Raw genomic sequence first — 15394 nt, 5'->3', positions numbered from 1 at the left:
TCCGCTTTCGCCGCTTTCGGAAGCCCAAACAAAGACGTTTGGGCACGGAGGTGAAAAAAAACAGCGTTTCCACACCGGACACGTAATCCTTAGAACTTTATGGGTTTGTTCTACAACACAATCAGACATGCAAACCTCAGACCTTATTTTACTCCTATTTATCTGCCATTCTGAATCTCTTCACAAAGGACTGCAAACCGAATTATCAAACATCCAGATAGCAAGAACCTTTGGGCCAAATGTGGCCGATAGCTGGCATATATGGCTTAGATATGGCATGGCTGAACAGATATGGGCCAGATTGTTACCATATATGTTTTGCCATATGTTTAGAATTTGCGGGAAATGTTTGCTTGGTTCACAGCTCCTTTTGAGGTATATGGTCCAGATAACAAAAAACACATAAGAACCAAGTAAGGTTTAGCTATGGCTGACATTGGTAAACATTGACTTCTGGATAACATTTGGATTACACTTGGAAAACGCATCAAGTTTGGCAGATGTCCGGCAGGCCACACCTCGTTGCTACGACTACCGCGCCAATTTGACCGAAAGGCGGCAATTAATCTTATTCCCTCACGGATTTTCTGTTGCTTCAGGTAAGTGATATTTTGGCATTTTAAAGTCATTTTATTGAAATATTCATCATTGGGAGTATTAGCATTGACGACTACCGCGCCAATTTGACCGAAAGGCGGCAATTAATCTTATTCCCTCACGGATTTTCTGTTGCTTCAGGTAAGTGATATTTTGGCATTTTAAAGTCATTTTATTGAAATATTCATCATTGGGAGTATTAGCATTGGGAGTTATTAAGTCTTTAGTTATTTGTTTAATTGAGAAAAGCGTCAAGAAATTTTACTTTGTTGAATGTGGTGTTTGCATAGTTTCCGACAATTTCCAATAATCACGCAATCCGGGTTGAAATTTAAAAATAAATTATTTATTTTAGATAGAGATTGATTTGTGAAAACCTTTACAAAGCATTTTGTCACTTTCAGTGTTTTTCACTGCTCTGTGGTATGGTATAAACAGGCTGTCCTAACCTAAAAGATAACGGTCGAAGCCATTAGAAAGATCATCTTATAATTTTAAAAATGGACTAGATATAACTTAGCTAAAGTTATCTCGATTTCAAAATAATTAATAGTCCCGTTTGTTTTTTACTATTGTTTAAGTCAGCAGTTTTCAAAAACTCAAATTATCGACAACGTTGACAATATATATGACAGTCGGAGCGTGAGAGCGGCGATTATATTTAAATATGTACTGCAACATTCGACATTATGATTTTATATATATATCGACAAATATTTTTGTTGTTGAATGGTCGTTTGATCTTATATGACCTAATGTAAGAGCCTGCAATAACGCGGTTTGACCAGTGTGGCGCTGTAGTGCAAGACTGTAAGTCAGCGCTCCTGGATGCAATTCAAAAGAAGAAGAGACAGCGCTTATCATACATATCTATGGCGCTTATGACAGTCAGAACGGAGAGCCCAAATTTACAGCAGAAAAAACGTCTCAGGTTACTTATGTAACCATGGTTCCCTGAGTAGGGAACGAGACACTGCATCCTCTAGGGGTCGCTATGGGGAACACCTCGTCGTGACCCGTGTCTGAAGCATACATTGAAAAAACACCAACAACACGTTGGCCGGCGACAGCCATGACGTCACTACCGGTGCGACTATAGTATAAATAGGCGCCGGGAGCACACATCATTCACTTCTTCGTCTGAAGCTTGCGTCCGCAGCATGGCAAGAAACCTAGAGGACGCAGTGTCTCGTTCCCCACTCAGGGAACCATGGTTATATAGCTGATTTAACTGTAAATGACAGGAAAACTAATAAATGTTCTGTTAGCATGAATTGGTTTCCTTGAGTTATTGCCCCGCTTGGGTTTTTTCTCCCCTCCTGACCTTATCTGGTACACAGTTGACCCATACTGTGGCGTGTTGACTTAGATGAAATAGAACGAGGGGTTACGTAGGTAACCTAGTTCTGTGAATGAAGTCAACACGCCACATGGCGTGGTCACTCAGGGAGCACTAGTCGGCAAAAGAGAAAGCGCCGGCTACATCGCACCTGTATTTATAGACCGTGATTGCAAGCGGGGCGTGGTTAATTTGATATACCGTCTCCTGACAGCTCATCCTTAGCAGGCTGACCCCTACTGTGGCGTGTTGACTTCATTCACAGAACTAGGTTACCTACGTAACCCCACGTTTCCCCTATCCGATCTTTTTTTTTCCCCTCGTCTCAAGAAATATCTGCGTCCACACGAAACCACAAAACCGCCACAAAACGATGTAGTATACATGCCAGACCAGTATGTGGCGCTGTAATTCTGCCACAGAGATACACTAAAAATGGAGAAGACTTGGACTATGCGCATAAACCTTGCGCGCGGTATACAAATGAACATGGAACAATACATTTATTAATCTGTGTTAATGTTAGTTAATAAAAAGCCAATCATTCAGTGTTTGTTCATGTTTTTGTTGCTGTTAAGTGACGTAGCGGTGTCTGACTAGGGGCGAGACGTGGGCTGATGACGTCATCGTTTCAGAAAATATACGGATTCGCTGTCCACACGAAAATGCAAGGGCGTCGTTTTCAGATTTATCCACCCTGGGACCCAGCTTAAAAAAATATCGGTTTCACTCTCCCAAAACGCCGGATCCGTGTGGACGAAACGCCTGTACGATACAAAATGTATGCGTATACAGCTAAACACGTCTCCATGTGGACGGGGCCTGAGAGGAGTACCTTTTCTTCGCCCGCTTATCATGCTGACTGCTTCCCCACGTAACGGCGCTTCTGCCAGTGATCCCGACAAATATAGACACAGAATTACAGTATTTAAGTGTTTACGCAAACATAATCATTGATGTCTTAAAAGAACGTTTGGGGAACTGTTGGGGAAAAACATCTGATGTGTAACATTATATCCGTGCAGTACAGTAGGACTTAATAGGCCATCTGTCTCATTAATGTTAATCTAACAATAAAAGAAAAGAGGGAATCACTCGCTGCTCTTTTGACTGATTGAACTGCTTTTGTAGTTTTTTTAAAAAGTATTTTTTATTAGTTTTACATTGCACAATAAACACCAAACAAAACAACAATAAAAGAACAAAATACATAAAATAATAATTATAATAAAATAATATTTATAAAAGAAAAAACTTTTATTTAAAAGAGCAATCAGGGCATACAAGCAGTTTCAGTGGAAAAACAAAGAAGCACTCAATAGGGGGAAGACAAATACTAAGCACTACATTGCTGGTCAGAGTAAGCATTACATTGGTCCAAATGATCTAGAAATGGTTGCCATGTACTGTAAAACTTATCAAGATTACCCATAACTCAAGCTGTTGTACCCCTAGAGGTACAGTTTTTACATTTTTCATCTTTTCTTTTCAACTTCACTGGGTCAACAAAACTAACTAATCTAAGAACATTTCTTTTTTAACTGCATACCTCGGTTCCTCACGAAATCCCTTATATTCTGTACTGTTCTTTCTCTTAGAACAGGGTCCTCTACAGCCTTGCACTGCTTACACTCTGCCGTTGTTACGAGGTGTCCTTTTGAAATATGGGCTTTGAAATGTTTCATGACTGCATTCGCTTCATTTGGGCTCCATGGCCTTTTCACAATTCTCCTTGATTTGGCCTCTGCAAAATAAATAAATATATTCACTGACAGCTGAAACTATACATGCCTCCCTTCAACCCAGCTGTTGGGTTACAGTCGGAGCATGGGCTTTCTGCATCCTCTTCAGGAGAGAGCGGTTCTTATTGCTGCCTATCTGGTGCCCTTCTTAAGTGAAATAAAAGTTTGTGTATGTTTTACTTCATCTATAAAGTCTTCACTATGCACTATTCACTACACAACATAGAAGGATGAGATGTCAGTCAGCTGAATGTGTCAGCAACGGTCGTTTTTAGCCTTGCATTACAAACTGATTGTATTTGTTATAACATTATATATTGTATTATAATACTTAATTAAATGTATTTTGATGTTAAAATATGTTCTCTAATCTCAGTACTGATTGTTTATGGACAGGTTATGAAGTCAGTCACGGAACCTTTCAGCCGGCGGGTAATTTTAATTTGTTAGACTATTTTATCTACAGCTCGTTAGAGGTAGAATTCTTTAGTGACATAAAGATATTTATTGAAATGAATTCGAATTAAGTAGAGAGAGAGAGAGAGAACGAACGCATGCACCCACATGCGAGCGAGCGATTGTGAAGCATTGCAAACAAGCTTGTCGGTTTAATTACAAAAACTGCCAAGTTCTCACCTCATTGCTGAGAAATATATGTAGCTTTTAACTGTTGTATTTTCAAAATTCACAGGGCGGGGGTTGAAAACCAGCTCCTGAATGTGCAATTTCTTACCTACAAAAAGTTTCCATCTCAATAAAATGCGAGCGCTTACAGCACGGCGGCATTAAAACGCCATTAAAAATCTTTATGAGCAAACGTGTCGCCCTCGCATTGGGAGTTCTGTGGAGAATCGGATATGTGTGTTTAGACGTAGGTCGGATGTCCAGATATCAGATGTGTATCCGATTAAAATCCACATTTGGAAGTGGCTCAGATCGGATGCAAAAAAATCGGATCTCGTGCGGGTTTTTGTGTTTACACGTGTGCAACAAATGCCGATCTGTGTCAGATGTGAGCAAAAGATCGGATTTTTTGTGCCAGTTTAAACGCAGCCTAAGAGTGAAATTCGAGCCAGTGGTCTGAGGTTCGCAGTTCCCCTGCAAACAGCAGCCCATCACCGGCTCAGATTTTAACGACACACTAGCCGGGTTTCCATCCAAAGTTGCGAAAATAACTTATGCGCAAAACTGGAATATCGCATAAAACATTTGCGAACAAGCATCATTTCCATCCAACAAGTCAAAGAGAACAAAATCGTCACTTCCTAATAAACTGGCACTATAAATCACTAAGAAAAGTAGGAGAATATAATAATTTTCATATATAATAAATTACTTGTGCCTTAGAGCGAGCAGACGAAACACAATGAATGCGGTCATCATGGGTGACATTTGACTCTCGAGTCAGGGGGGGGGCGAGACATTTTTTTAAAATATAAAGTGGTGTAAAACAGTTTTTGCCCCCTTCCTGTTTTTTTAATTGTTTGCATATTTGTCACACTTAAAAGATTCAGCTCATCAAACAAATTTTAATATTACACAAAGATAACCTGAGTAAATACAAACTGCAGTTCTGAAATTATGATTTCATTTATTAGTAGGTTTGGACAGCTTTTTTCCCTTAATAAATGAAATGATCATTTAAAAACTGCATTTTGTATTTACTTGCATTATCTTTGCGTAATATTAAAATTGGTTTGATGATCTGAATCTTTTAAGTGTGACAAATATGCAAAAAATAACAAAAAAACAGGAAGGGGGCAAAAACCTTTTCACTGCACTGTATATATATGATTAGGTTTTGGCTAAGGGTTACTTGCATGTAATTATGCATAATTAATTGTTTTTATAATAGTAAGTACATGTAACGTGTAACAAGGAGACCTTCAAATAAAGTGTTACCACAAGTTTCAATGTATGTAATATTGTAAACTATACTGTATTCATCCAAATAAATTTAATTTGTCTTATATTTTTATTTAGATTAAAGGAATTTAAGGTTATTTAACCAGATCATCCCTAGGACAAGATTAAGTGGTGACCAGGCATGTTCAGTGGTGGCCCCAAAGCTTTGGAATAGTTTGCCTTAATATCGTACACTTCACCTACATTGGGCTCTTTTAAAAGAAATTTGAGATAATATATAGTAGAGTTAGCTTTTGGCTCAACAGATTGATCTAACAAAGTGGCTCTCATTTTTTCCTGTGATGTTTGTTTTACTTGCTTAATTATTTGTCAGTCTGTTTCCTTTCTGCGATGTTGGTCTCATTTTTTTATTAGCTGTTGTTGTTATCATACAGCAGACTGGTCAATCTTGTGTTGTTTTAATTGTGCTCTTTAAATAAAATAAAACTAAAAATATTTGTCTATGGCTGTTCTTGCTTATTAATAAATTTTCACCTTTTGGTTATTGCTGTTGCCTCTAGTAATTCTGCGTGAGATTTCTAATTTTCAGCAATATAGTAATTTTTAAACAATAATTGAGTTAAATAAAACAATTTGGATCAACCAGCAACCCAACCAACTGGGTCAAAATTATCTTATATATCACTGATTCTTGAGAAGTGGGACAAAACAGGGTGTAATATTGAAAAAACCTTGTACCTAGACAAATGAAACTACATTTATGTATCTATCTAAAAATAATATTATTTTGTGTATTTGGTGTAATGCAAGGTTTACACGGTTTAAGGTTCAAAAAACAAATTTTTTTCCACATACTGTACATTATTGTTGCTCCTCTATGCCCCGCCTTTCTGAAATGCGTAAATTTTTTACAAAGCTCATTGTTCTGAAAAGCACGGTGTGCTCTGATTGCCCATCTATAAAGTGCGTTGTGATTGGCCTAATACCTCAAGCGTGTGACTAAAATGTTACGTCCCTTACCATATTGAGATGCCGTGTCCCGGAGCGACGAGACAAAACCAATAAAACCCATTATAAACTAGGCATTTGTTGCATCCAGTGGGGACATAATTACGGATTATAATGACTTATACTGTCTTTTTACGCGTTGCGTTGCATCTCGCCGCGTAAGCATAAAACCATGTCTGCATTTGTGATCGGAGAAATGACAAACAACAAGCCCTACTCTACAGTCCTCAAAACTCGTGTTTGAATAGTCAGTGGCAAAATCTTTAAATATGAAAACATACTTACAGGCTGGGAGTTAGAAGTCCCAGACTGTCCTTGCAAAGTTGGAACTGCCCCACTTTATAGAAACAGCCTTTGTGCACAGCCGGCATTGTAGGCTACTCTCCCAGGTTCAGGAAACAGTCCTCCGTAAAATTCGCTGCACACACTCGAATATTTGGGTTGAACTCTTCTGGAACCACTGATTTCTAGTTGTGTCCTCTTTTGGAAGACCAAACAAAGTAGTTTCACCCACACAGTGACGTAGACATGTGGGGGCGTGTTAGAACGAGGCATTTTAGAAAGGCGTGGACGAGTCTTAACTTTTATGAAGAATATCTCTTTGTGTTTGAGACTTTAGTCTTAGCAACTTCACGGATCTTATCTATGCACAAACAGCTTTCCACAGCACTCCAAAGACAAAGGAAAACCTGAAATCGCATCATATGACCCCTTTAAGCCCATATTCATATATAACTGTAACTTGAATATGTTTTGGTTAGCAGCTAAAATTATAAAAATTGTGCTTGTGTCCAAATCAGAGCATGTGAGCGGGGAGCGGAGTGGTAATATTTCCGTAAGAGCGCAGAGCGTAGCGGAGCGTCACACCGCTCCGCTTCGCTCACATGCTCTGGTCCAAATATATATGGACCTAACCAGGGATTGAAAGTAACTTTTTCACTCACCAGCCAATATGGCTACTAAATTTTTAAGTTACCGGACATTCATAACTTCTACTAGCCAAAAAAAAAAAAACACCAAATTGGCTAGTGATTTGACAGCGTTACCCGCCACAGCTGATTTTTACCCGCATTTGGCGGGTTGGCGGTTGTTAATTTCAAACCCTGGACCTAACTGTATTTTCTCTCATCTCAGAACAGTATGTCTGCTGTGCATCTGCTATGTTATCAAGGTAACTTTTAAACAGTTAAATCAATAAATAAAACAATTAGTTGTTAGCTCTATCCATTTACATTCACCAGGATCTTAATATTCACATTTAATCATCTTAACAAATAATCTAAATATGATCAGAACACATAATTAGAATACAAACGAACTGTATTATGTATAGATATGTTTTATCCAGTGTTTTGTGTTCCCTCAGCATTATGGTCCCTGAATCTTATGTTCTGGTGGTGACATCTGACAGTGCTGACAAATTTGGCATTTTTTTAACAAAACGAATGGAGTTCATGTAGTAGCCATTTTGTTTTCTCTGTTGATGCTAGATGCCAAAAGAACCTGCTTCAGGAGAATAAAATTATCTAAATATTTCAAATAATTCCCTCAGAATTTGGAAGATGGTGTTGATAGATCATGATTGTGACACAGGAAATATTAGCATTAGGATTTAAAATATTCTAAAACTATAAAACTTACCAGAGCCTGTCTGACATTGATGTACTCTGCAGAGATGAAATGTGGCAAGGGGGTCCGTTAGAGCGACAGCTCCCCCTGATATTGCCTGATTTATTTACATTTTAATGAATGTCTGACAGTGTTGACAAAAGGTGGGGACACAACTTTGAAACCTTATGAAACATGCATGTGTCCTTGAAAAACAACCTTGCTTTGATATGAGATATTATTAAGTGTTGCTTTAAATGAAACATTTTTTATCCATTTTATAGCATATGAATGATTGAACCCTTCTGTGTGGACACTGTTTTTGATGTAGTGAGAAGACAATAATTGTCATAGATTTCATATAATAATAATAAAATTAAATTTAAGGGGATAATTGTGTTAAATACATTCTATTATTAATCCCACATAACATTTACAATTGAAAATATTTTCATTCTTAAATCTAATAGCAGTTATAATTGCTGGACATGTTTTGACCCATGTCTCAAGAAACAGTAATATATACACACACACCTAAACATACCTGTGGAGCTCTCAGCCTCATCTGGGGACATTTTTCTTTTTCCTATGGAAAAAAAGCAATACTCTATTCCTCTTCTCTACAATGCAAACAATTTCTGACCATCTTAAATCTGAATATGTATAAATATAATACAAACATATATTCAAATTCATTTAAAAAATACCATTGGAACTTTATGCCTCTTCCTGGGTCAACTCCATCCCTATTTTATTTTATAAATTGAAGAAAAAAAAAAACGAAAAGAAATTAAATGCATTTCTTACTTTAAACTTCAAGGTTAAAACTGGCTGGTGGGATCACAGAAAACTTGCCATTTACAATCTCATCTGCAGATGTGACACAAAGTTTCAGGAAAATAAACCCGCAAAAATCACCAGGCCCAGACAATATCCCTGGATAGGTACTCAGAACCTGCTCTTTTTCTGGACTCTCACCAAAAGTCATGTTATAATCGATGACGCTTTCTACATTGCACAATGAATTAGGGTTGGGCGATGTCTACAAAATTGGCATTGGACGATGTCTACAGTGAAACATCGCGATGGACAATGACATCGTGGGGGTGCGGGGGTTACATTATACATTTACATTACATAATGTCTGTTACATTACAGTACATAAAATTTCACTTACCGCATAAACAGAGTAAGGAGAGATGACTGAGGACGACGGCGAATGATTTGCAGATTCTGAGCACCACTGACAAACATCTAATCTTGTAAAATGTGTGATAAGTACTGCCGCTCCATAGTATAAACAGACTACTTGCGATCGCGAATCTCGAAAGTGAAACTAAAAAGCGATCGTGCATTCAAAAGCAGTTTCAATGCCAGGCATAATAGCGGCTCACTGCCTGATGCCCGCAATTTAAACAGTATAATTACCCAATGATATAACTGCGAAATAAAGTATTGAAATATATATTTTACTCTCATCTCGTATTTATTAACTTTAGGGGTTCTGTATAGATGTCATTTTATTTCCAAACACGGAAAAGTCTATCAGCCATCGGCGATGGACGATGGCATCGTCTATCGGCCCAACCCTACAATGAATCTCTTATTTACATCATGTTTGCACTGTTAATTATGATAAAAGCATTTTTGAGAGTGCAGAACTCAAGCGGCAATGACGAGATCACAGCATTAATGCACTCAACATTTGCTGTCATCGGCTACAATCGCTGCAACCTTTCATGTGACAGGAGTAGGCCTAAATATATTGCTATAATCAACACTTTTCACAATTAGATAATCTCGACAGCTGTAATAGTAAAAATGTAGTAAAAGTTTTCGAGAGAGCTCCACATCTAATACTTATTTCATATGCATGATGTCAGCCAATCATAGCAGTGGGTGTTTACACTGAAGTCTGACAACAGACATGCCCCTTCTAACGGAGCATTCAAACCAGAGGGCTAAAATCAGCGTAGAAAATTATCTAAATCTAAAATAATCTAAATTATAATTTTTTTATGTAAAAAAAAAAATCATACTAACATTTTAAGTGCACCTCAGGAATCATTAAGAAATTAAAAAATGCAGTTCATGACCCCTTTAATGGGCATAATTATGAATGAAAATAGCTGAAGGAAACATCTATTTGCTAAACAAAACAAGACAACTAATATTAGTCATATTCTTTTGCTATGTCTACACAATATTTTTTACAAACTACAAAAGAAATGACAATACAGGAATGTGTAATTGGTATGAGCAAATACCAAAACTGAACATATCGATATCAAACTTCTTGCGTAGTTAATTGGATGCATCCCTTTTTAGTTTCATTTAACAGTTTTCTTAATAAAGCCATATAGACTAGAAGGAGACCACTTGCAAGCCTGTATGAAGACTGTAGTGGGCCTCTTGTGGTAAGTTCTGTAGTGAATACATAATCCCATTAATGCACACTGGAATAAAATTCATTACGCACCCCTTACTCCATGTGCAGGATCTGACTCTTCATCATCTTCATCACTTATTTCTTCATCGTCTAATTCCAGATCAATTTCATCTATAGAAAAGCATATTTGACAAACACCCATACACGTGCATTAAAGTACACACATATAGCTCCTAAACTTCTATTATTTACAGAAATATTTTAAATTATTATTATTATTATTATATAAAACTATGCACATACCTTCAATCTCAATTTCATCGAGAGGTTTTCCTTGGAATCTTGCGAGACTTCCTTTTTCCATTGCTAGTAGCAGCTTTGAGATTTTTGCAATTTCTATAGTTGCATCTGGCAACCGATAATAGTCTCTATGGACTCGAATGTCATGGCCCAAAAAGTTGGCAAGTTGGTCCAGCTCGTTATCCTTAAGACTGAGAATCTGGGACATTGTTGCCACTTGCTTGCGGAGCTGTGTAGACCTGAGATGTTCTGGGTTCTTCGCACCACACTGACTTGCAAAAAGCCTGATGCAGTCCTGTCCTCTGAAGAAGCTGGTGGGTGAGCACTTTGGTCTTCCAAATAGGAAGGGGTTGTCCCCGTCTACTTCACATGCATCTCTCTTCTCCACAATAAGTTTAATGGTTCTGACAAGTTCAGGATTGAACAAAATAGCAACTTTTCTCCCTTTCTTGCCCATGATTTCTACTCTGCTGAAATGCTTGGACATTTTTTGTTCAAATGGAGAGAGACAGAGAGCTATGTCCTCGTGGAGCTCAGCCTGGTTTCTTTTCTTAAAGCACTCGAGCGTCATTTTTGAGACTTCTCCTGCACAACGTCTGTTGAATATTATTACTTGTGCAAGTGCCACTTTGGCAAGTTCTGCATATGTCTGTGAAGACTCGTGATTTTTTAGGCTTTCAAAAGCTTCAACTGATTTCTTCTCTAGGTACTGGTGGAGAAGCTGCACGTCCTGTGTGAATGGTATAGTAGATGGTTTGCTGAACTTTGATTTGTTCAAAGTAGCAAGAGCAGCATGCGAGACATGTCCTGCCCATTCACTTGAGCACAGTCTTTTGAATCGCTCTGCTGCTTTTGTCACAACATCATCCTCTACTGCGATGGCCCTGCAGAGAATAACGTCACCAATCTTGTTAAGTGAATGTCCTAACTTCAGTGCAAGACTTGGCGTCTTATACAAATGGCTCTTTTCATCGTAACCAGCAACATCTTTCACAGCCTCAAGGACTTTGTAAAAATGGTTCGGTTTCACAGCATCTTCAAAGCTATATATGGAGTATTTTCTTCTCAATCTTAGCAAGAGTCTGCCCATTTCTCGAGCCTTCTGTCTGATGTATTCAGATTTTGATGGATCACTGCCATGCTTGTTGTAAAGACATTGACTCAACTGAAGTATGAGGAAATCATTTCGAACTACTGATGAAATGTCATCATTCTTCATATTTCCCAAGATCTTCCACACCTGAGGAGATATTGGTTGGGAGAATGTTGACTCTGCAATATCAGCCAAATCTAATACTTTGGCTTTGCCAGTTGCTTCAGACATCTTTGAAGGGCATCTCCGTGTATGGCGCCACAGCTCCTTGCGAACAAACAGGCCTTTACAGTATACACAATGCACAAATGTTTTGGCACTCAGCTCGATTTCTGATCTTCCTGTGCGCCTCCTAATTTTCAGTGGTCCTCTTTTTCTTTCTATAACCTCTTGATTGTGTTGGTAGTTGCCTGTTTCGTAGCTTCTCAAGTAACTGTTTTCTGTCCTTGGAGTGTTTAGGGAGAGAGAATGCAGCAGCAATTTCCGTCTCACTGTTTTGATGCTGTTTGAAGTGACGTGAAATTTTAGACTGAGGTTTCTTGCAGACGTAGCAGTAATTTTTGTGGGTGGTGAAAGTTTCTTTGGGGTTTGGCACATCCTCTGTCTCTGACTGTTTATCAGGAGACTCTGTTGGTGTATAATTTTCATTACATGTGAGCTCTTGAGCGGAGCTGGATTTGTAAGACACTGAAACAGCTGGGTTTGTTTTACAATATGGTGGATTGAATGTATTGGCAGACAGAAAATCACCGCTATCGCCATTTTCCATGATCATGTAGTTTAACATACAGTTTTAATTAAAAAATATAATTTAGGGGTGTCACACCAAAGGACAACAAAACTTAGCACTTTTATACTGGTTCCAAAAAGTTAAATATTTTAACAATTCTGAGACAGAAATTTACCATGTGCACATCGTTGAGATCACAGGGGGCTTCAGTAACGTGACCTTGAATAGGTTCCTTCAGCTAATTAAAATTTGTCTGTGAAACTGTCCAATTTAAAATAAGAATATGGTGTCACACCGGAGACACCAATGACAAAATGTCATCAAGTTCCTAAGCTTTTTTATTTTTTAACTAAAATAGACGCTTCTAAAACTATGCCTGAGTTTTTTGTTTTTTTTTTACATTTTTTTATGCTTTCCTTTTTAATTTATAAAAGATGTAATTTATTGAACCATGCTTGAGGCTGTCATACCATTGGACGATATAGATATTTTGCTCAAAAAAAAAAAAAAAAAATCAAATAACACAGCAGTTTTTACAACAGGTCCATGTAGGACAAAGAAATGTTTAACCATTTACTGCATTTTAAATATGACAATAATAATTATATTAATTTTTATCTTGTGACAGTGAAAATGCCATGCCATGTCAACAACCCTAATACACATTTGAGTGATTCTGAGAATGTAAAGTTGATGAATATTGAAAAATAAAATTGGCTCTAAACATTCATGTACAAAATTATTCAACCCCCAAAGTCAAATTTGTTGTGGAATATATATATACTTTGATTGAACATTTGGGCGGCGTTATGCATATCTTCCCACATAGAGAGGTAGACATGTGGGGGCGTGTTAGAACGAGTCGTTTTAGGTAGGTGTGGCTGACTCTGAACTTTTATAAAGAATATCTCTTTGGATTTGAGACTTTAGTCTTTGCAACTTTACAGATCTTCTTTATGCACCAAGAGCTTGTAACACTCCATTTTTTTGCAAATTAACTCTTCAATTACAGACCGAATATTCGAATGTTCAACTATTTGTGCACACCCCTAGTTTAATGTTACATAAAATAATTGTTTTGTTTTTCCTATTTCTATCATGTTTACATATCTGTTATTCTTTAGAATTGGAAATTTATCAATGTGACCCAGGACCACAAATCCAGTCATAAGTAGCACGGGTATATTTGTAGCAAATGTCAACAATCACACACACACACACTCACACACACACACACACACTCTCTCTCACACACACACACACACACACACACACACACATCATACCTGATAACAAATGTGCTACACACAATACAATAACACCCCATGGACAGCCCATAATGCATTGATCTAATGCTGACCTAATGGGCCATTTGGGTCACACTTTGGTAAACAGTTTTGATTGACTGCATCTGAGGCACAGTCACAATGTAAATGTATCTGAACTGAAGTACAATATAATCTTTCAACATATTCAGTTGTTACTCCTCATCTTCCCTTATTAAGAGTGAATAGATCAGTTAATAAATACAAGATGCAATAACCAGTTTATTAGAAAATCAAACTCTAGTAGTAAATCTTAAAAAGTATGTAATGTTACATTAGTGTTTTAGTGAAGTTTGGAGAACAAAATACCTAGCAGCAGCTCTAATCCAATCAGAACTATAGCACTCATTATCAGAGAGATCAGTGAAAGACCAATACTCAACTCAGCTTATCAGTTACTAACCAGCACTGATACATTACAACATTACGTTATCTTATTTAGTCTGAATTCCGTTTTAACGTACATGCTGGAAATCCACAAATCACTTACATCCATAATGATACTCTCTAAATGACAGCTGTTAGGTTGTTAAACATGTACATTACAAACAGATGTCAACTGGCCAGAACTGTCCATTTTGTCTCTGCAAAATCAGCAATGAAGGGTGTTCCTGTAAGACTGAGGAACACTGTCATATTCACCTGCAGAATAGTAACAATGTTTTACTTACCTGTGAGACAGTGTAAATGTGAAGATGACACAGATGCAAGGCTCTTGATCCGAGATGTGGCCAGAAGCTCCTTGTTTTAGGAATGAGGTTTGGAGATGATGATGTAGACTGAGACACAATATCACAACTAAAACGAGGGTTGAGTCCCCTTTAAAGTTCATTAAAGTCCCCAAGTCAATTCAGTGACTTTTTTTCTTTGTTCAAACTGGACATTGAACATGGGTTGAAGCTCTTAATTTTGAGCTCTCTAACTTCTCAAAGTGCACCAGATTGATGAATTTAGCTTTGATATGTACAAAATGGTTTTCCAGAAATGTAACTGTTCTAACAGTCTCAAGTCATAATAATAATAATAAAAATTAAAGTTCCCACAAGATTTTTTGAGACTGTTGTGTGGACCTCGGTCCCTCTAGAAGTGTAGAGTTGAACTTACAGCATTTCTTTGAGCACTTTGCTGTCAGTGGTGGTGAGCTTGTGCCTGACCCGCCCCTCAAACATCATTGGTCAGTGTTGAACATTCATGTATACAATAAAAGGTAAAGCAAGGCAAGTTTATTTATATAGCACATTTCATACACAATGGTAATTCAAAGTGCTTTACATAAAAGGAAGTAAAATAATCATAACACATAATCACAACAATAAAACAAGGAATTTAAAAACTTTTAAAATGATTTTAAAAATTGACTTAAAATGAATTTAAAACAGTTAAAAATAGAAAATGAT

At 37.4% G+C, this 15394-nt stretch overlaps 1 protein-coding gene across 1 annotated transcript; it reads right to left on the bottom strand.

Annotated features, from left to right (window-relative positions):
• Positions 1-3407: 3407 nt before the first annotated feature.
• On the bottom strand, positions 3408-12441 carry LOC107746775 (uncharacterized). Its single transcript, XM_016561065.1, has 4 exons — positions 10853-12441; positions 10640-10720; positions 8705-8746; positions 3408-3680 (listed from the first exon to the last, which is right to left on the bottom strand). Exons 1-4 carry the CDS (start codon positions 12171-12173, stop codon positions 3457-3459), a joined length of 1668 nt encoding a protein of 555 aa, XP_016416551.1. The 5' UTR covers positions 12174-12441; the 3' UTR covers positions 3408-3456.
• Between the last annotated feature and the right edge of the window lie 2953 nt (positions 12442-15394).

The sequence above is a fragment of the Sinocyclocheilus rhinocerous genome, unplaced genomic scaffold (genome assembly GCF_001515625.1).
Source record: "Sinocyclocheilus rhinocerous isolate Xijiao unplaced genomic scaffold, SAMN03320098_v1.1 scaffold4304, whole genome shotgun sequence".
Lineage (NCBI taxonomy): Eukaryota > Metazoa > Chordata > Actinopteri > Cypriniformes > Cyprinidae > Sinocyclocheilus > Sinocyclocheilus rhinocerous.
This window is presented reverse-complemented; position numbering and strand designations above follow the sequence as displayed.